Source organism: Euprymna scolopes, chromosome 23 (genome assembly GCF_053919585.1).
Source record: "Euprymna scolopes isolate OS-2025 chromosome 23, ASM5391958v1, whole genome shotgun sequence".
In the NCBI taxonomy this organism is placed as follows: domain Eukaryota; kingdom Metazoa; phylum Mollusca; class Cephalopoda; order Sepiida; family Sepiolidae; genus Euprymna; species Euprymna scolopes.
The window spans coordinates 61,632,859-61,657,049 of NC_136504.1; the positions used below are offsets into that span (position 1 = coordinate 61,632,859).

Consider the following 24,191-nt stretch of genomic DNA (forward strand, 5'->3'; position numbering starts at 1 on the left):
CCAAACTAACCTATCTCTGGCCAGGTCCTTATTCCTTTTTCTCTCAGGTCATGTTTTACTTGGTCTGTTTTGGTCTATTATTAAACCAATAACTGTGGTCATTATCAGACATAAAAACTAACACAAGACGATTGCATTCACATGTATATTACTCACAGATAAATGTAAGAGAGGCATGATAAAACGATACATAAAAAGGGGTCAAAATACCAGACATAATTACAAAATAAAGAGCCCACATTAAAAGTCACTATACATAATTGAAATAAACATGAATTGATAGGGTAAACAAATTTAAGAGAATGCATCAGGGTGCTGTAAAGTAAATGCGCCTTAGTTTGATATTACCTAAGAATTATTCTAGACTAGTGAGGGGTACCCTGCGATGCCCGGGTGTTTGGAGGTGTGTGTGGTGTTAAATAAAAAAGAACCGACGACGTAGTTTGTTTGTTATAAGCGAAGTAAAAAAAGAAAACATTAACACTAAGTGGAGAGAAAAAAAAAAAAAAAACTAACATAAGGCAAACGAACCATAAAAACAGAAAAACGAACACGTGAAAAATGGCTTAAATAAGCCCGTTTCGATATCAAAATTTAACAAAGAAAAAAAACCCATCTCACACCACGATTCGAACCTAAAACGTTTAGATAATGAACTAAGGCCTTAATCAACTGAGCTAATGCGACGTACATGAAATTTGTTCGGTTTTTCAACTATTTAAAGTAAATCAGGTCACGACATCATCTGACGCATGCGTAGAATCAGTCATTGTCACGAGAGGACCGTTTTTGTTGACCCCCACCCCTGTCGAAAATTGTCGATTTCGGGGTGAAAAAGTTAACGCTTTTGGCCAATTTTTCGATATTTTTCGAGCAAAGGATGGAGCCTCGATGTGATACCGAGTTTGTGAATTTTCGTTGCGTCTGTCGAAAGTTTTTAGCAGACATCCAAACATACACACAAACATACATACATTTTCGCTTTTATATATATAGATAAAAATGCTGCCACATGTAGAAAATTGCAAACCTGTGAATGATAGTGGCAATCTGTAAATAAGACATCCAGCATCATTTCGTTAGAGTCAGGAAAACCTTATTAAAATGTAGGGTTTAATGGAATGCATCCACCAAGCTCAAGTCCACACCATAAAGAGAGGGGATATTTGGTTTTAAATTCACATGTCAACAAATTTTTATATATTTTTGTTTTCTGGAATGAGAGGTTCATTCTGTTGTTGCCATTATAATTAAGGGGAAATTGAATATAGTTAAAGGGAAATAACTGCATTATAACTATTACCCAATCCTCTTTATGATTTTTTTACACTGACATTTTCATGATAATATTTGCATTGCATCCATCTAAAGTCTGTAAAAGCCATGGATCAATTTGCAAATAAAAATTTAAAAAAAAATGATATTTAAAAGTTTAGTTGAAAAATTGACTATGCAATGTTACATTTTTTTTTAAATTATTTTAAGTCTATTTTAACAAATACATAATCAGAAATGTGAAACAAAACTGAAAATAAAGACTCCCAAGAAATGCCAGATATGCAAAGGTAGTTTAACATAAAATGATCTCCCTTTTTGAATTTTTAACAAAACTATCTTTAAGCAAAATTTTTATTTACTAAACATCTTTTGGAAATTTCGAGCAGATGATTGGAAGTTATTTACAACAAACTTATATAGCAAATGGTACTCTCAAATATTTTAGTTCATGATCCAACAACTCAATTTAGTACTCCATCTATCATTATAAAAAAAAAATTTTTTTCAAAACCACTTTTACATTCCACCATACACTTTTACTTGGAGGAAATTAAAGTAAACTATTTTGTTGATTTCAACAACTCATGACAAAAACTTGTTCATTGTTACCTGTATTTCGGATAATGTAATCTAAAACTACAAGTCTTTCAAAATAATGATGGAATTTTGTTGATGTGGATTCAGGCAAAGCTTCATTATCAAACCTCCGTAACCAATAGTCCGCATCTTTGTAGCCTATCACAAACAACTGGAATGAACCAACCTTAAAAGAATAAGAGAAAAAGTGGAAAAAAAATAATTAAAATCTGTTTGAAAAGAAACATACATGTTATTTACTTTTCTACAAAGAAAGAAAAGAAATTAAAGTTTAGACAACATACGAAAAATACTGAATTGTGATCTCTCATGATTGCACAAAATTAGATGATGGTGTGTAAAAATAAGGTAAAAAATGGAAAATTTCACTCAAGGTTAGTAACGGAAATGGAAGCTTCCATTAGTGGTCTAATTACAAGTTAAACTGTGTTTTATACTATAGGGACTGCTACAGAGTTATCACTTATCAAAGGCCAGGAGTCATTCAAGGATAAGAGTTAACAAGTGTCAGGTGAGGCAACACTGTGATACGGGAATTTGTGGAAGTTAGAGCTAGAGAAAGAAAGAGAAATACTCAAAGAATTGTTTTGATAGACATTATCATTGTGATAATTGTACAGATAAAAATCAGGGAAATGGAGGTGGGGGTCAGTGAATGGATACAGCACATTCAGGGTCACATTTCCAACTGATGAAACGATCACCAAAGTGTCCTGCATTTATCATTCAACAGCAATAAAATAAAGCCTATTACTCATTGATAACAGGCATACACCAAAGTTTATTTGTATCAAATATGTTTGAATTGCAGAAAAGTATAAATTTTATTAATTTATTAAAAAATTCCATAACTGGTATTTTGTGCTTTGTTTTTCCGGCTCATGCTTATATAAGGACTTCAGATTAAGTATGTTAAAAAAGTAAAATAAAAAACGCACTTTTGGAGGTAACCCAATTCTGTGAAAGCGTCGCCCAACTGCAGGGACACGTTCCATGATATTTTTCTTCGTTCTGGCTTTCATTTTGTCAATTGCACTATAGTTGAAGGTTTCACTGGCTAATTTCACCACCTGTAAAAAAAACAATGAGGAATCAAAAAAGGATTATTAAACAAATTGATAAATTAAAGATAAAAGTTTTAGAAATGTTTTTATGGAGATCTCTATAAGTAAATTCTCTCCATTAAAATCTTGAAGTACTCAGCAAAATCTGCTTGTGGCATTCATATTTGAGAAATTTGTTCATCTAAATTAAACAGAAGGTGATTGACAACCACTAGATGACACGGTCACTTATGAAACAACAACAATTCAGAAAAATAAAAAATGAGGACGTATAAACACGTGCATGAATGTATGCATAAAGATTTTCATTTTATTTGGTTGATGATCGCTCATGGGTGAAAACATAATTTTAGTAGACCAGCTCAAATGTGGTAACAATAGGCAAATGGTAGGTGTAAAATATTTACTAGCTCAGTAAAACGAGTCCATCTTCTTTGATGCAAACTTGATAGTATTATGTACATATTAATTTTAATTCATGTTATTGGCAATATAATAACTAGGGCTGTGACAACAGAATATTCTTTTCATTCTTTTGATTCTCGGGTATATATTCAACACAAACAAACTTAATCAACCGAGAACCACATCCGTTTATATAAAAGCATAAGATATTAATGGATATATACTCAAGAGTCGAAACAATGTAAAGAATATGCTGCTGTCACAGCTCTAATAATAACGTACTTCACTACAAAATCAAGAAATTAGTCCAGTCCAGAAAACTGATAACATAAACCATTTTTATCTAATCACTTAAAAATCAAAATCAGCAAAGGAAATAACGCATTTTCATCAAAGAGTATAAGAGTTGTCTCCCTTAAAACTAAAATTTTTTTTTATTTTTCTGTATAACAGATACGAGTTGCCAATGGCAAAAAAACAAAAAGCTGCAATCATGATGAATTTTGCAACCTGTCCCTCATTCTCCATGTACATGTGTGCACGTGGAATGGTCAGCACACATACACACAAAAATAAAACTTAAGACATTTGTATTATTTGGATTCATCGGACTACTATTCTCATCTTGAGTGTAATTTTCACAATGTGAACGTCGATGTAACCTCTGACCTTCTTCGGGTGTACCGACAAAATACATTGGAAGTTACATCGACCAAAATGTGAAAAATCACAGACACATTGAATCCAAATAATAGGAATAACCAATCCTCATCTAAAAAAGCTCAGAAATGTTAAGACATCATGTGTGCATAGTAAAGGAATGAGACAAGTCAATAATTGATAAAACAAAAATCATTTTAAATGATTTCAACCAAAAAACACGAAAAAGCTCTACTGATTTAAGTGGAAATTCACTTTTTCTGGATTAAAAGAAAAGGCGAAATTCCACTAAAAATGAAGAAATTCAGTTTTTAAAAAAAATGAGCAAACAAAAATGTTAAATTACTTCATTATATCCCAAGCAATTCTGGACAGATACAGCTAATACTTAATATGAATATGAAATCCTCAATACATGTATAAAAGCCTTGTCATGTTTTACAAATACAGCAAACATTCAAAATCAAACGTTCCTCTCTGAGCCAGATTAAATTTTTTGCGCTATTCTTATCTCGCTGATTGGTTCATTTTGTCCAGTATCATTATCTCACATCTTTGTGGCCATCATCACTTCCAACTTGTTAGACAAGCGATCAATGAGTGATTCCACTTTCAAAAGCATAGGTTTGAATCCTATGTAAGTACCATTTTTACACTTTCATTTTCATTTATTTATTCCCAACCCACTAGACAAAATTAACCGTCGTATTTAATGCTATTAGCCACATAAAAATGGGCATAAAAAGGCAGTGCGATACAGAAATAAATTCCAATGTTTAATATATAAAACAAATTTACTGTTCATTTATTCTGTGCGCCTCAGAGAAGATCATGGTTACATCACTAGTAAAAACGTAAAAATTTATCACAGAGCTTGAAGGATGAGTTGTAATACTGTGGATTCCCCACTCACTCAGAAGCAAGACCCCCAACAATAGAAGGAAATGATTTACTATCAGAGCAAGTATAGGAAGTGAAATTAGAATACATATGAACTGAGGTTTGTATATAAACTTTAATTCTAGTCAAACAGTTACTAATTGACAATTTAAAAGTTAGAACAAGATTTCGTTCTGAAATTATTAGCTGAACCAAATTGTTAGAAAAGTATAATTAGCAGGAGGACTAGACATTGCTCGGGATTAAATGAGGAAAACTATATTCTTTTTCATTATGCTCATTACAATTTTTTTCCTTTTTTTTTTTTTTTAATTAACCATCTCCTTTTTTTCGCACCCAAATATAGTTAGAAAAAACGTTTTGTTTGTAATCAGTAGGGCTATGACAACAGAATATTCTTTTCCTTGTTTTAACTCTCGAGTATATATATCCGACACAGTTGATCAACAGAAAACCACATCACTCTATATAAAAGCATATAAGATATCATAGATACACACTTGAGAGTTAAAACAATGAAAAGAATATGCTGTTGTCCTATCCCTAGTAATCAGTAAGCAATTCCATTGAATATTGCTTGTAAGGAATTGATGAACTTTTGTGCTGAAGAGGAGCTGCTTATATTTATCAGTTTCTATTTTGCGATCGAAATAAATTTCTGAAATATATGTATACAAGGATAAATATTGTTGGTGTTGAATTGATTGCAAAATATTAAATATGCCATAAATTTCATATTTTACAAAGTTATAAGCTCTATTGAACATAAATTGTAATCATTGAGTTGAAATTCACCTGCAGTATTTACTTATATCGTGGAAATTTGTAATATTTTTTTAATATATATATATATATATATATATATATATATATATATTTAAAAAGTGATATTATTTGTCTCCCAGTGATATAACTAAAGTTACAGTGATTTTTCTAGAATCAGTGGATTTTGATTAGAAGTAGAAAAAAGTTTAGTATCCTACATACCTTGATTTTCATCTTTGTAGGGGTGATATAAAACTTCTGTTTGCTGAATTAATTTTATTATAAACTAATAGAACTTCTGTCCCTGGACAGGTATTCCGCTAAAATAAGTATACATTTAGCAAACCGGATCTCCAACTTCCAACGTAGACCCCCACTACCATGTCTCCTTCACCAACATCAGGGGTCTATGTTCTAACCTTCCAGAGGTTGAAACCCAATTACAAGCGACTAAACCTGGCCTTTTATTTTTAAGCGAAACTGGCATTGGACAGACTATTTCCCTAGATGAGTTCGTAATTAAAGGATACTCTAACTTCTAAATTTGACCCCCAAGATCGCCATGGGCATGGAATATGTGCCTATATTAAAGATGGCTTTAAAAGCATATCTGAGAAAATTGACCAAGTCCTATCTGCTTACCCTTCAGCTAACATTCACGTATGTGGAGACTTCAATGTTCACAATGTCGAATGGTTGACCCACTCAAACAAGACCAATTATGAGGGGGAGGTTCTGTGATAATTTCTCCATTGCTTATGACCTCACTCAGATTGTTCACGAACCCACCCGTGTGCCCGACAATGATGGCCAGTATGCGAGTTTAATAGACCTTTTTCTCACAACTTGCCCTGAATTATGTTCAGTTTCTGTTCAGTCTCCTCTTGGATCTTCCAACCATTTTGTTGTATCAATTAAGATAAAAATGAAATGTAATAAGTCCCCAGACATACCTCTCTATTGTACAGTATATCGATACACTATGGCTGGCTGGGATAGCTTCCGTACATTTATATCGGATCTACCTTTGCATTCCATGTTTAAAAAGGATGTGTCCTCTACAGTATCAGACCTGACGGAATGGTTAATTGTAGGTATAGACCGTTTCATGCCCCCGAAAAAGTTCCAGCAAAAGCCTAACAGCCAGCCATGGTTCTCTCCAGAATGTGCTGCTGCCATTGTGCACAGAAATCACTTTTACCACTGCTTCCAACGTAATAGATGTATGGAAACTAAAGCAGCTTTCATGACTGCCAGCAACCATTGTAAGAAAGTAATAAAGAACGCAAGAGAGTTGTATGCTCAATCTGCCAAGTCCAAAGTAGCTGAGCAGCGGCTTGGTTCCCACTAGTTTTGGCAAATAGCAAACAGAATCCTGAACAGAAGCGTGTGCTCTATCCCAACTATCATCAATGGACTCTCAGTACAGGCCAATAAGTCTCCTGTGCGTCATGAGTAAGTTGCTGAAATTTGTGTTAAATAGAGAAGTAATCAACCATCTCAGCAAAAATAACCTTCTTAGCGACACACAATATGGTTTCCGTTCTGCTAGATCTACAGCAGATGTGCTTACAGTTATATCTGATAGGATTAGTGAATCTCTCGACGGAGGCAACCTTTCTAGGGCAATTGCTCTTGACATATCTAAGGCCTTTGATAGGGTATGGCATGAAGGTTTACTTCACAAGATCTCTAGCTATGGTATAGCTGGAAATGTCTTCTCAATTATTAAATCATTTCTTTCTGACAGGGTCATAAGAGTAGTAGTTGATGGGCAAAAATCGGAAGCTCATAGTATTAATGCTGGAGTCCCTCAGGGGTCCATCCTGGGCCCAACTCTTTTCCTGATCTACATTAATGATCTTCCAAATCACATCCTTACATCATTTGTAGACATTTATGCTGATGACACTACCATCTATGGTAACACATCTAAGTCAGTAAATGACCAAGTTCTCTCCGATTCTCTCTCCTCTGATCTTGAGCATGTGGTACAATGGGGAAAGGAGTGGCTGGCTACTTTTAATGTATCTAAAACCAAGCTTCTATCTTTACATCATCAACGTTCTGATCCCCATCTGGCATCAGTTGAAATGAATGAGGAGTTCTGGGCTTGACCTTTACTCCTGATCTTAAATGGAACAGGTACATCAAATCTGTTGCCAAGGCCGCTGGAAAAATGGTCGGATCCTTCTATCGATCCAGTAGATATCTCACTGCTGATGCAATTCTCTATCTATATAAAAGCCAGGTACATCCAAGGATGGAATACTGCTGCCACATCTGGGCAGGAGATGCTAGAAAGGACTTATTCTGCCTTGATAGAGTTCAAAATAGACTTTGTAGCCTCATAGGAGATATCCTTTTCTCTTCCCTGCAACCTATCTCACAGAAGAGATGTTGTGAGCTTGCTGTATCATTATTTTCATGGAAAGTGTTCGACTGAGCTTCAGTCTATGGTCCCCTCTCGCGAAACTTTCACAAGAAACACTCATCTAGCTGAAAACACTATCAATAATTCCCCCCACTCGTTATCTATGCCTAAACCTAAACATAGATTCCATGAACAAAGTTTCTTTCTTAGAACTGCACGCCTGTGGAATTGTCTTCAGTTTTCCTGCTTTCCAGCTGACTATAATATGGTTGTCTTCAAGTCTAACGTAAACAAGTTCTTGATGAGCCGTTCCACTTGTTAACAAATTTACTGAATTTCCATTACTAAGGATTACTATATTGTCCAATTTCTACTGTACACGCTTTAACGTGGCCTCTTGGCCTTAATAAGTGGTGCTGCCTATTTAAAAAAAAAAAAAAAAAAAAAAAAAAAAGCAGAAGATCAGACATGACTTAACCACTGCCTTGAAACAGCTATAAATTATAACACCTTTGTGTATGCTCTATTTAGAACTTGGTTTGAAAAAATGATTTAAATTATCAAAATGCGCATTATATACATATACACACACAACTTTGTGCAGGTGTTTTTACAAGATAATCTTAACTAATGACTGGCTCATTATGGATTTGGGAATATATTCTAAGCAACACGGTGAGTAACATTAGCAAGTTAATTTTTTTAGAGGGTGCATGTGCTTTCTTTTTGTTTGTTTGCTTTTATTTAGTTTTTGAATTTTGTTTTAATTTTTTTTTTTTTTTTTTAAATTGATCAATATGAATTTTGAAGTATATATTCTCAGTAACTGGTGAGTAACATGGGCACATTAATATACTTAGAAACTGATTCTCTTCAAACTCTCCAACAAATGCTTTGCCGAATCTTGCTTTCCTGACTGCTAGAAAATTGCTTCTGTTGTACCAGTTTACAAGAATTCTAGTGAAAGAATTAACCCCATCAATTATCACCCCATAAGCTTCCTTCCTCTCTTTGCATATTTAATCAATCAAGCACTAGTCCACCACTTCATAGATACTAAATTTCTTTCCGACAGATAGCAAGGATTTGGCCAAGTTCGTTCTACTGCAGATATCCTAGCTGTACACTTTGAACGTATATACCACGCACTGGATAAGGCAACATAGACTAGGACAGTAGCCCTAGATATGACTAAGGCCTTTGAAAGGATATGGCGCGATAGTCTTCATAAAAATTAAATCATTATATAGTATTGGGCAAATATTTAACATAATTAAATCCTTTTTAGATAAACCACAGGATGGGTATGCTACAGAGGTTGATCCTTGGACCTTTATTATTTCTGATATTCATAAATAATCTCCATGATAAAATTTTCTTTGAGATCGGCATCTCAGAGACGATTTTATCATGGAGATATTTACTAATGAAAGCATGCTCTATAAAACAATTGAGAGAAAAACGAATGAACATATGAAAAAACTTAGAGGAAGACCTCCAGTCTGTAGTGGAATGGGGCGCTAACTGAATGGTAACATTTAATGCGACCAAGATTAAGCTTCTTTCCTTTAATAATTACAAGAACCTTCTTAATCACCGATTGGCATGGCTAATTATACACTACCTGAAAATACTATGTTCAAACTCCTTAGCTTAACATTCACAGGCAACATGAATTGGAATAAATACATTGAAGGCTGCTAGAAAGAAAGTGGGCTCTCTCTACCATGCTAGAAGGTTCTCACACCCGAGAGTATCCTGTACCTCTACAAAGCCATTATTTGCCTGTGCATGGAATATTGCTGATGTATCTGCCACAAGTTTCTCACTTTCAGACAGGGTTAAAAAAATAGTCACAAACCTAATAGGCTCTGCACTAGCAACCAAACTCCAACCTCTGTCCCTTCGCTGAAATGTGTCATCCCTGTGCCTTATTTCAGAAGTATTTTAATGGAATGTGCTCTGACAAACTCCAAGCACTTTTGTCCCTCAACCTAAATATTCCTGACAACCCTAGCAAGCAGCAAAATCTCACCCCTTCACTGTAAAGATCACTAGATGCCAAAAAGCCATCTACTCAAATAATTTCTTCCCTTGAACTGCTAGACTTTGGAACTCCCTCCCAGGTTTCTGCTTTCCTGACATGTAGAAGTACAAGTGTAATGTGAACAGGCATCTTGCTGCTTAACTCCCTACATAGCATCTCTGTAAATTTGGTCCAAAATAGTAGCCCCTTGTACATCAAAATGGCACCGTGCCTTGTTTGGAGTGAAATAACAGTCAAAGAAAAAAATTTTTTTTAGTTATATTAATACATTTTTAAAAGTATCAGTGGGTGAACATCAATAAAATCTTAAACTTATTATGAATTATGGAACATGTATTCGAGGTAACAGGATGAGTAACATGAGTACATTATTATTCTGGGGAGAAACTTACCATTTGAGAGGGATGGGGCAAATTGTACTGATCCCCCCCCCCGGGCCCCAAATTTAAATTTAAAACTAATGTATTTAATGCTAATATTCGGTCTGAAACAGGTATTCTACTAGTATATATAACAGTATAGAGAGCACATTTATTTCAAATAATTAGTTTTATGAAAAAGTAAGACATGATATCAGTTTTGTGTGCATGAGGAGTGGCAGATAACACAGGAAACCTTAAAAATAAAAAATGATAATTGCAATTCATTATCTTGAGAGAAAAATAGCTATAAGGAAGAAGAGGAATTGTGGTGGTGGTAGGAGGTCTTAAAAGAAAAAACATTTTAAAAATAATACTAAAGTGATAGCACCAATGCATAAGCAAGGATTCCTTTGGAACAATTTAAAAAATAAACAAAGTTTTTTTTAATCCAGACAATTGGTAATTTAAATGCACATCTGGTAGATACAAGATTTACCAGTAACTGATTTAAAAAAATTTTTTTTGCATATTATTTATCATACTTGGAATTTTCCTTTTTAATAAATACATGATAGGTTTTCCATCACCTCTTTTAATCCAGACAAAATCACAAGTTGATAATTCTGCTACCACCAGACTAGTTTACTAGGTGGCCAACATATGCGCCATTAATTTGTTTACATTGCACCTGCTGATGGTAGGCTTTCTTTATTTTCAGATTATATTTTGTTTTGCTTAAATTTAACCCTAGTTATGGCCTCACAGGCAAACTTAAGAGGTAGTGGTGGTGTTAAACACAAACACTGGTCTATTTCCATAAAAAAGAGCATTAAATGTGAATTTTTAGCAATCTACTAATCTAATCTCTGCAGTGGTTTAGAGACATGGTAAGTGTATAATTAGTGAGTTAGGGTGTGTTGATGAAATATTATGAAGATAAAATCAGATTTAGCAAAAGGGCTTATAGTAGTTACATTTTGATGCACTTTTCCCCCTTTTGTAAACTTTGCAAATTAATCTATTATCCAATAGAAACATTTTGCAAGGGGTACAATTCTATTGAACTACTAATACATTTTTCTCCACAGCTAAATCAATTGAACTAAGATGTCGATCCAAGTGAAACTCATAGCGACATGGAATCCCTTTTAATAGAGTTTTTTCTCAAATATTTCTTAACGATAGTTTTGTTTCATATCCTGTGTGACTAACATTTACTCCTTATGATAATTTATTCTTTCCAGAAATAGTTTTATTTTATTAACTAGCGGGGGTACCCGGCGTTGCCCGAGTGTTTGTTTCTGGGACGGGGGGGGGGAGTTTTAAAAATGTTATGGTAGGTAAGTAGGAAGGATCAAACCCGGAGTCATGAGTAAAAGTAGGAAAATAAAGTGTGAAAAAAAAAAAAAAAAAAACATCTGCAACGTTAACAGTTCGGCCACCAAGAAAAGTCCATTCCAGTTGTTTAGGAAAAAAAACAAAAAAAAAAACGACTACGGTAGGTCGGCGCGAACGTGAAAATATAATGTGAATTGTCCAGCATGCTAACCACTACGCCACAGAGCACTGCAGCTTAGTTTAGTGATTTTAAATAACTTCACATGAAAGAACTACGAAGCCAAACCGGTGTTCTCTTCTCAACTGTTCCTTGTGAACGATCCCCAAACGGTGTTAAGTCGTGGCAGGGGGAGGAGGAATTTATTAGAGAGAAAATATTTTACCACTTCCATTGATCTTAACCGATTTTGGCCGTGACTTCTCAGCAGAAAAAGTATAGAAATCTAAGATTATCGAGGAATTTGAGAAATAATAAGCCTATAACACATCTCAGATATTGTTCTGCCGTTTGTGCATATTATATTTGCATGAAATATCTTGATTTTTAATCCTATTAAGGTCAAAATCCGACGGGAAAAAATGAGTTCATTTTATTTATATAGAGATAACAGTTTACAGAATGAAGTCAGCTAAATTTTATTTCCAGTATTTTACTAACATAGACATCCTGACTATCACAAACCACTGAACCAAATAACAAGAGCCTGCTTTGCTTAATGTTCAAACATTATTGAACATTGAGTAAAACAGGGTAAAATACTAGAAATAAAATTCAGCTGACTCCATTCTGTAAGCTGTTAAAAGTATTTCTGGAAAGGAAAAAATATCAGAAGGAATAAATGTTAGTCACACAGGATATAACTAGCAGGAAACCCCAACGTTGCTCAGGATAGAATGAGGATCACGACGAACTACTTTTTCACTGTGCTACCACCATATTACATTCTTTGTTTTTACTGATCCCCTCTACTCCAATTTTGCCTTTTAATATAATCGGAAGTTTACAGTCAGCTAAGCTTTATTTCTGGATTTTTACTTTTGGTTGGTTTCTCTACCAGACTGCTTTAACTGACAGATTTTGATTATCATCTATCACATAACAGATGAATCCAGCAAAAAGGTTCTAAAACCAAGAGTGCCAGAAAATTGGTGTTGCACCTGTACTTGTCTTGAGATTTCTCATCTCTAATCATTTGCAAAAGCATTTACAAAAGCTGAAAGATTTACTTTTACATATGCATACAAATGCATGATGTAATGCATATGCAGAATGTGCAGTCATTTTAAAAAGATTCATATTGACCAATGGCTAAATTATACATAAACTAAACTGAGATAATATATGAGCATAAGTATCAGTTAGGAAACATTTCATGTGATGCCACAACGATGCCACACACAGCAATTGTTTGAGAATTCTATATGGGCATAACTGCACAGGTGCTGTGTTAAGAGAGAAAAAGACAATGAAAAAGATGGCATTGTATAACTGAATCTATGCAGCAAAAGATATGGCCTAAAAATAAACGTTATACCTGTCGTGGTAGGTGCAACTAGCTTAATTAAAAAGAAATTTTTAAAAACGTTTAGATAATGCTTAGAAGACCAAGCTATAGCAAAATACAGATAGTAACCCTTCGAGGGGACAATGTTTGTCCTTAAAATCACCCTTGGGTACAAATTTAAATCATAATGAAATAGAGTGTTAGTTCAAGAAAGGCATCTCATGATCTAGTTGAACTATTGGAAATAAAATTATTTTTTAAAAAGACACCTCGTGTGAGGGTGCTATATGGACAATGCTACATTGCATCTGACGAGCAACACCATCACAATATCTTCAGAGGAAGAAGTTCCTATTTTCCTCTCTAAATATTTAGTCCTACCACTGCTAATAGTTGTCACTGGAAACAATTCTATATTTTCCACAGATAGTGTGCTTACACCGATCTTAAGTGGCTCATATATACATAAATAACAATCTTTCCAATTTTCAATTCATAAATAACGTCTCCCTTGTAAAAATCCGCCCATTCTGATTGGCTAAGCTCTGAAAATACTCATATTCCAGAATCCAGTTATTAATTTTATAAGCAAACACTTAGTAACATTATAATATGGCATTGCTAAGAGACATTCACGACAACAAAGTCTTCGTCAAAACAACAAAACTGTTATTATACCATTAAACACTGTGTGTATATTGGTCATGTTGAAAACAATGCATTATTTATGAATTTAAATATTGGACATTTTAACTCTCAAATATTTGCGGCTTTTATATTAAGATTTTTTCTATTAATAGAGAATAAAATAAGGCTGCCACCTTCATCAAAACATAAACAAAACTGATTTCTTCTAGTATAAAACACATTGGTGTCCACTAGTGATATTTCAAAACTATGCATTACATAAGATTTTTCATAAAAACTTAAAATACACAAGCAGCAATGTCTTCATCGACAGCGGCAATGACATTGCGTTTTTTATTATTCTGTGGAAAGATAAATACAGACATTTATTGAATGAACTAAAACATTTTTCCAACTAAATTGAAGAGGTTACCTCCCAAATATTTACATTTTTTATACCGAAAGATAAATTCGGAAATTTATTGAATGAAATAAAACATTTGTATTTACACTACATATTTCTTTTAATAATATTGTTTTTTGTTTTTTTTTCAAACCAAATCATTTGAAGATATATTCGATTATTTGGAAGCTAAACTTTACAATATATATATATATATATATATATATATATATATATATATATGAAATGCACTGGTACTCCATCATAGTAGATTGATTTTGGCCACAGGGGCTTGTGCCCACTATTATACTAGGCTTTTAACACTTTGCAATATTTTATTCTCACCACTTATGGGAAGTAGAAAAGTGAAATGGTAAAATATATATTTAAAAAATGAATCAGTTCCTTTAGATCAAATATAAGAGAAGTCCCCTGTATTTAGTGATAAAAAGGGAGATGCTATTCCAGAAACTTATTTTCAAAAGCAAAGGTTGTTTCTTATCGATTTCCATTCATAAAAGCTAAAATATGTTCTGAGACCAGTTCCAATAATTACTGTCGTCATCAAACAACTAAATGTTTGCCAACTGGCCCGTTTGTTCCTTATTTATAGAAAAATGGTATTGGCAGCTGAATAAAACTGGAATTAGCATATTGCACTAGTAGACAGTTTTGGTTATGGGTACTATTGTAAGAAAAAAATAAACGCATTTTCCAATCCATGTAATTTTATAAGAAAGACTATATGCAATAGCTGAAAAATTGTATTTTATTTTAGATTATGACATGCTGAACATATTAGAGTTAAATTTAGCATTATGCATGAAAGAGAAAAAAAAACTTTAATAAATTAGCTTGTATACTGGCATAGATCCAATATGGTCAGTCTGTAAAACTAGTTGATACAAAACATGGCAACAGAGGTCACATGTAAAGAACTAAAGTTTTTGATTTTTTTTTGGGGGGGGGGGTATATAAAAAATAATTCATTTAAAACAAAAGAAATAAGTTGTGAAAAACATTTTTATAAATATTTTAATTGTTTTAAATTATTTTTATTTAATGTTAGGCAAAACTTCCAAGAACAGGGCTTCTTAACAAGGGTTTCTCGGCTGCCATGGAGCTGTTTCCTCACAATTTACAACTTCAGCATCTTCAAAGCCAATGTCAACAGTTTCCTATCTAGAACGGTCCATACAAGTATTTGAACTTTGTATGGGTAATCATTTCATTTAATTAATCCTTATTCTTCAGTTGTATCTCGCCTTAAGTGATGATTATTCAGTTTAAAAAAAAAAAAAAATTCATTCGACATATCAACATTTAATTCTGACTAGCTTATTTTTTTTTTTTTACTATTATGGGCATGAATATATTATATAAATTAAATCACACCATTTTTTTTTTTTTTCATGAAAAAGCTTTTACAGTAGATACATTTTTCCATTATTCCCTAAAAAGTTACGAAAGGAATATAACTCATGACATTACTTCCCTCTCTTGGCTTCTGAAAAAAATCACCAAAGTTAATTTCTATTTATTCATAAAGTCGGACATTTTTTTTTTTACACCTAAGAAAACCCTGACAGGTTCAGTTCGTAATAAGTAAATTAATCACTTAATTTTTTCTCTCCATTTTTATTTAAAATTCTTTCAAAAATTTAAATTACTGCTTACAATTTTCTTATAACCTTTCATAAATTAGTTTTTTGTTTTTTTGTTTGTTTGTTTTTATTTTACAAATATCTCGCTTTTTCTTTTGAAATAAAAAAAAATACTTTGTCCATTTTCTGAGAAAAATGTTGGTTAATTTTTCTAAGATCAAATATAAACGTGTAATGCTGCATGTTTAGAGGTGCATAGTGGCAATGAATACAAATGGCAGGTCTGCAATGGGAGAAATATTTAGCTATGAGAATAGAGACCACCCAAGAAATGGGTTGACCTTTAAATGAAATATTAAAGTCTTCTTGGTTTCATGCTGTCATTATGAGCCACTTTGAATTTTGCAAAAATTAACGCTTCTACAAGATACAAAATCTCCTGGTATTAATTTTTTTATGTCCATAAATAAACTGCCCCAAAATTTTCAAGTAGGTGACTAGGTAGTCTACCACAAATAAGACTAATATCTATATATTCCAGCAGGATTGGTTTGAATAGGTGGTCAAGCATGGCCTGTGAAGTGAACGCACACAACGCACATTCACACATATGATGTCTGTTTGAGAACTATTGCTAAAAGTGAGAAAAGATGAATGGAAAAATTGAAAAAAGTGGCAACAAAATGAATATACATCAGCCCTGAAACTGCATACTGCTGTTTGACAGTATAAAGATGGGCCAAGTCTTATCTGGGTTTTACTGATATAAAATGTCCATAAAGGTATGCCATAGAAACATTGAAAGCTAAAAACTTAACACTGACATTTTTGAATGGCGGTTACTGTTATCAAAGACTCTCAGATCCATGGATCAAATTTGGAAAGTCAAATTAAAACTTCGACCCTGACTGAACTAAACTGTATACAAAATAACAGTGACAAATAAACTCACTTCCACCTTTGTACTGTTAAAAAAATTGTAATACGGAAAATGTGCTTCCTTAATAATGATCTAGACATTTGCGTCTACATTTTTTTTTTTTTTTTTTTTTTTTCTAACAGATGGAAGTTCGAGTGGTTTAGCTCCTATGTTTGGGGTGGTCCAGTACAGTGTAATTAATTTCGATCAAAATTTAAATAGATAAATAATTTTTTTTCAAATAGAAAATACTTCACGTCTAGAATTTACAAAAATGAATAAGCTAATTTTCTTATGGAAAGAGAAATAAGGTTATTTACACCCTCCCCACATCACTACCACCACATTTTCTTGGACAAAGTTCAAATGTGACTAATGAAAGAGAAAAGAAAATGGTTGAATCTCATCTATCTTCACTTTGGAACATTAAGTGAATGCAGGTGTCTGGATAGTTTAGTTGATTGGGCCACCTGTTACTATTATTTTAGGAGTGAGAGACTGAATAATTATTTGATCAAACAATAATGATAATCACATGCACACAATATATTTAATATTTATATAAAGTTAGGTATGAGTATATGTTCAAATATTCGAATGGACAGAAAGCACTCGTAAACTAACTGATTCTTATGAATTTTTGAAACAGTTGCGCAAGTCTAAGGGTCACTAATGTGAACTCTATTTAGTTTAATTTAATCTTCTGCAAAGGAGGCAAAGAGATGGAAGCCCCCTCTGAAAATTTAGATACCTCCGATGTGAAATTTTAATAATAAATAATAAAAGTAAAGTGGTTGATCCTAGCCAAGAATTACCAGAAGGCTTATTTTATTTCATTAGATACTATATCAAAGCATAGGGAAACATGTCACTCTATTCTAAGGAGACTTCTATTTATTTTCAATCCTCACCTTATAATACTGAGTGTTTAACTTGAACACTGAGAAATTTGTACCATTTTTTTTTTTTTTAGTCTTTAGTATGACTCAACCAAGGATTGAACTCCAATCCTCCAGCCTACTAATGAAGACTAACCATTATACCAAATTAATATAAGACATCAATCAATAAATATTTCCTAATAAGTTTCTTTGGAGTACTTTAAACAGATTCTAGAGGTGTTGAATAATATAGGCACAACAACCCATTTGAAAATTCATAATTTTTTTAGATTTGGATTAAATCAGATTCATAACTATAAAAGAACCAATTAAGCAAGATTCTGAATTTCAATTTCAGATTCGAAAGATCTTAAATTTTAGACATTTTCTAAAATCCAAATTATCTGATTTGGATCAAAATTGGAATAAGTATTTTAGTATCATAAAAATTTTTATTTTAATCTCCATAAAAGAACATAAAAGTGATGAAACCTGTTCTGTTTAATTTTACCTATCTTAGGATGGAATATTCCTCCCACACACACATCTTAGAAAACGTTTAAAAAGTGAATGGAGAAAACAAAAAAAAAAAAATGAGAAGGTATGAAAAAAATTGTGATTATAAAGATACACAATTTGAAAAGATTTCAAATATTCTTTTTTTCTTTTTTAAATACCCAACAATAAAATTAAAAAAGCACTGAAAATAAAATAATTAAAATGCATTTATCATTGACGTCAGAATAGTGCTTATATGAATGCATAGAAATTAGCAACAAATTTATTCTGTCCTTTTTACTTTACTGCACTGATGTTCTTCTCTGATCATTAAACAAGATCACTTTAAAGGCAGAGGAAAATGGGTTTAATGTTCAACCATATGTAATTTAAAAATGCTTACCTGACAAAAGGTAATCAAGGCTAACAATATACCATGAACTCAACGGCATTAATGCAATCATCTTGAATCCCATTAGATTATACATGTATAAATGGTGTTAAAGTTTGAAAAGGATACTGCTACTATTCCGATTATCACAATAGTCTAAAATAATACATGGAAATATAATAGCGAAACGAACCAAAACCTGCACATTTCCAACCGACACTGCTCCAAATAAACACCTATACTCACAAATAATTCTTGCAACAAATGACGCTGATGCTAACATGAACAGGCGCAATTCATAAAAAATTATAGATTTGTAATCCAGGTCGACAGTTTAAATCAGCTTCAATGCATCTCATTTTTTAATATTTAAAACTATAGTACATTACACTCTGCAACATGAAACTTTTCTGTACAGTACAGGTGATTCTTTATCGTTCTTTATCATTAATTTCAGAATGATCGGCTTTTATTTAAAAAGTTGTTAATGCCTGAAAATCTGATGATCATGGACACACAAAACTCTGGATATATTTTATAGTAAGATAATGCACTTAATAAAAAAATTTTTTAAAAAAACAAAAAAAAAAACAATGACATGATAGTTTTTTTTTATATATATTTTTTAAAGATTTATTCATCAAACTTGAGTTAGTTTGTTTTCATAACTTGTTCAGTTGATTTCAATCAATGAATTCTTCCATTCATTTAACATCACTTTTCCTTTGTCTAACATGTAGATTTGTTTTATATTTCGCAATCTCAATCTGCAATGCTCATAGTTCAAATTCCACTTCATATTATTGCCTAATAACTTACTTCCAAGTTTTCAGTCAGCCAAGGATTCAAGGCATCAATGCTTCTGCAACAGTTTATCCAGGAAGAACAATTTTCCTCATGACCATACCAGCATAACAGGATAAACACTGCTGGGCAAATTGAATGCTTTCAGCAAATTCTCTGACATAATGTTTGACTTGATCAGTTTCTCTTAGGGACTGGTTCTGTCAAGTTCACTCGAACGCATTTTTGACTTTGATACCAACCTTGACAACTTCAAAAAGGGCTACAAGTTTGTCACTGTCTACTAATTTAGTCCTTCAAAGTTTCTAGAAATCATAGCCTTAAGTTTGTCCTTAGCGTTACAGCTCTTTGTACTCGTTCCACCGTGTCACAAATGTAAGATTTCTTGACTGAATATGAGCAGTGTAATTGGTGATTGTGTTACACTTGCTTCATTATAAACTCATTACGCAGGCACCCTTTCCGGAAAGAAGTATCCAGTGTCTGGAAACCAACTACATTTACTACAATTTGTTTTACAGTTTTTTTAAATATCACAATCATACCAGTTTAGTATGGGAAAATGGGTAAATATAGTGATTTCAACCTGTAATAATTCAATTATTTTCAGGTTATTGACAAAACTTTGACATAAAATTTAATCTTTTCTCTTTATAAATGTACAATTCCATCTCTAGTGTAAGTAATAGTTTGTTTGTTTTTCTCCCAAGCTACTTTAAGTTAGGTTACTGTTTTCAGCGATGAGTGATTTCTGTTTTACAACTTAATACACATGATACTGTGTCTATACATATAAAACTCCTATCAAAGAAAAAGAGACACTCGTCAATATGAGGAGGAGCTTAATATATGCTTTTAAGTTGTCTTTCAATCCAAGTTAAAAACTTTTATGAATTAAATTTTTGTTACATTATTAAATTGTATTTCCATCCATTTGGAGATGATCCACATTTGATCTTTTTTTATTATTATTTATTTACTATTAAAAAAAAAAAAAACAAAAAAAAAACAAACAAAAAAAAAACACCTTTATCTGTTGTACTGTAAATGATTTATATACATTTGATATTTTAGTTGTTGAAATTAATCTTATATTAACACTCAAATTACACTTGTCTCATTTTTGTGTGTGTGTATATATATATATATATATATATATATATATTTGTGGTACAAAAGTTAATAGCTTTGAACAAGATATCCGGAGACATGCCGAGCTGGGAAACAATTCATAAAGGGGAAAACGACAATTCGTTAATAAAAACGATTTAAGAGTAAATTTATATATTTATAAATTAGCGATTATAAAAAAAAAAAGGGGGGGCCTAAAATAAACCTCAAGACGTCTTTCAACGGATATATCGTCAAAAGAAAACATCGGCGGTTACGATTAAGAAAAAAAAATGTGGTAAATATCGTTTAAAATAATAAGTAGATTTATTTATTTTTCTTTTCTAACGGGGGATAGGGAAATGGAAAATTAGACAAGAAAAAACAAATTAATTGTCGCTAATATCAGGGTAAAAAAAAAAAAAAAGTAACACACAAAGCCCAAGCAGATATCGATAGAATGTAGACATAATTCAATATACACATTCACAATATGTGTATAAGAAAAATAACAACCCTATATATATATATATATATATATATATATATATATATACACACTACAATATTTTAGCACTATAATGGGGTATGATTTGGGAAGTTCTATTTATAAACGATGCTGCTAGGAACTGACGAATCAAATTAATTCGCGTTTTGTTACCAACCAATCAGAATTGCTCCATAAATATTAAGCCTTTCTGTAGCAATTTTGCATATGTTTTCTTCGTGTTAATCTTTTGCTCTGTGGATTGCAACTCGAGAACTGTCTACTGCGAACCAATCACCTCCTAGGACTTGGTATAACAACGAACCATCGGAAACTGTTCTGAAACTAAACATGGCTTACACTTCTAAAGGTTATGAGCCGAGCGTGCGCCTTTATTTCGATGGATCCGAATCAAAATTCGAATTGTGGCAAGTTAAATATCTAGCATATCAACGAATTCAAAAGCTACATAAAGTACTTCAGGCACAACCTGAAAACAGAAACGATCCCAGGAAAAGAACGCTAATGTCTTGGCGGAATTAATACAGTGTTTAGATGACCAAAGTCTATCACTGGTAATAAGAGAAGCCCTGGACGATGGCTGCAAAGCATTAAACATATTGAGAGAGCATTATTTATTGAAAGGAAAACCCAAAATTATTTCTTTATATACTGAACTGACTTCTCTAAAATGAATGGAAGCCAAAACCATTACAGATTATATTATAAAAGCTGAAACGACTGCAAATTCTTTAAAAGTGTCTGGTGAAGTTATTAGCGACAGTCTGTTAATTTCCATGGTCCTCAAGGAATTACCGAGTGAGTTCAAGCCATTTACCACCGTGATAACCCAAAAAGAAAAATCCATGACTTTTAGTCAATTCAAGGTAGCACTCAGAAGTTACGAGGAAACTGAAAAAATGATCACAGAAAAAAAAACAAAAAACGAATCTACAAATAGCATAGTACCATCGAAAACCGCCTGCCATGATTTACAGACATGGCATAAAATTCTTGGACACTGCAATATTCCTGATATCAAAAAGTTGCCGACTGTAGTTGATGGAATGAAAATAAAAACATCCAAAAACTTTAACTGCGACGTTTGTACGCAAGGAAAAATGACAAACCATCAAAACAAGATACCAGACAAGAAAGCCAAGAAAATCCTATCACTGGTGCATTGTGACTTGAATGGTCCTGCGGAACTGATGGTCAGAGAATATTATAGATATGTGCTGAATTTCGTAGATGACCATTCAGGTTTAATAATGGTTTACTTTTTAAAGAACAAATCTGACAGCCTGCTAGCAACTAAAAAATATTTAGCCGACATGGCTCCCTATGGTGAAGTAAAGTGTATTCGCTCTGACAATGGTACAGAATTCACTAATAAAGCCTTTGAACTTTTATTAATTAACCATCGTATCAAGCATGGAAAATCGGCCCCTAGATCACTACACCAAAACGGGACTGCGGAAAGAGCATGGCAAATACTTTTTGAAATGGTAAGATGTCTACTCATTGAATCAAAACTCCCCAAAAACCTCTGGTCGTACGCATTTATGGTGGCTGCCTATATATGAAACAAGCGCTTTAACAAAACACTATCTGAAAGCCCATATGAAGCTTTCTGTGGTAAAAAAACAAATTTAAGCCGAATGCATGTATTTGGTTCAACTTGTTTCGCATATATAGATAAAAAGAGTAAATTAAATATTAAAACCGATAGAGGTATATTTGTTGAATACGATAACAGTCCAGCCAATTTAGTATTTTTTCTAGAGAAAAATAAAATTAAAAAAATATGATGTGTAAAATTCACAATAACATTTAATTTTAAAGACGAACCCCATCATATGAAGAGGATGAAATAATATATTTCTTCAAATTATTAAAACAAATGAAGACAATGAAGATGATCTTAAAGTCGAAAGATATCCCAAAAGAAATAGAAAACGGACAGATTTTTTCGTGGTCAACAATATGAAAGATTATCAAATCGACTATTGCTATTCCATGGAAAATACGCCAAAAAGCTCTAACGAAGCAATTTATTCAGAACATTGTGATGAATGGAAAATAGCCATGAAAAAAGAAATAGATGCTTTGACCGAAAATAATACCTATACCTCTCCCAAAAAATAAACGTTATTTCTACAAGATGGGTTTTTACAAAAAAGACTATAGCATCAGGCGTTGAGCAGTACAAAGCTTCACCGACCACAAACCTAACAACAATCAGAATTTTATTGCAAATCACATCACAATATGACCTAAACATCCATCAAATGGATGTAAAAAAAATGCTTATTTGAATGCCCCAATAGACTGAAATTTATATTACCCCTCCAGAGGGATTTATAATGAAAAAAATAGCATGTGGCGACTTAAGTCAGTGTACGGTCTAAAGCAGAGTACTTAGTGTTAAAATACAGTATTTCATGATTATATGGATGGCTCTCGTCTTGGGGAGGCTCCATGTTTTGACAAGCTTCTAGGTTTGACCTTTACTCCTGATCTGAAATGGAACACGTACATCAAATCTGTTGCCAGGGACGCTGGGAAAATGGTGGGATCCTTCTACCGCTCCAGAAGATATCTCACTACTGATGCAATTCTCTATCTGTATAAAAGCCAAGTACGTCCAAGGATGGAGTACTGCTGCCACATCTGGGCGGGAGCTGCTAAAAACAGCCTATCCTGCATTGACAGAGTACAAAATAGACTTTGTGGTTTAGTGGAGGATGCCCTTTTCTCTTCCCTGCAACCTCTTTCCCACAGAAGAGACATTGCGAGCCTGTCTTTGTTTTATCGTTATTTCCATGGCAGGTGCTCGTCTGAGCTCCAATCCCTCGTCCCCCCTTGCCAATCTTTCACGAGAAACACCTGTCTGGCTGAAACTACTGTCAATTTTTCCCACTCTTTATCTGTGCCTAAATCCAAATGTAGATTCCATGAGCAAAGCTTCTTTCTTAGAATTGCATGCCAGTGGAACTCTCTGCCACTTGCCTGTTTCCCACCTGACTACAACTTGGATGTCTTCAAGTCCAACATAAAGAAACTCCTGACAAACCGCCCCCTTAAGACACTCAATCAAAACCCCCAATACTAATGATTACTACAATACTATCTCATTGATTACTGTACACGCAATATCCCTTATACCTGA

At 33.0% G+C, this 24,191-nt stretch overlaps 1 protein-coding gene across 10 annotated transcripts in view; it reads right to left on the reverse strand.

Annotated features, from left to right (window-relative positions):
• LOC145245952 (phosphatidylinositol 4-kinase type 2-alpha-like) overlaps positions 1-24,191 on the reverse strand; it is a 350,661-nt gene that overhangs the window by 16,423 nt on the left and 310,047 nt on the right. For all 10 annotated transcript variants that reach the window (XM_080107716.1, XM_080107713.1, XM_080107714.1 and 7 more), the window contains 2 exons: positions 2,814-2,945; positions 1,888-2,041 (listed from right to left, as the gene is read on the reverse strand). In XM_080107716.1, the coding sequence (XP_079963842.1) occupies positions 1,888-2,041; positions 2,814-2,945 (286 nt within the window). The remainder of the gene's footprint in view (positions 1-1,887; positions 2,042-2,813; positions 2,946-24,191) is intronic.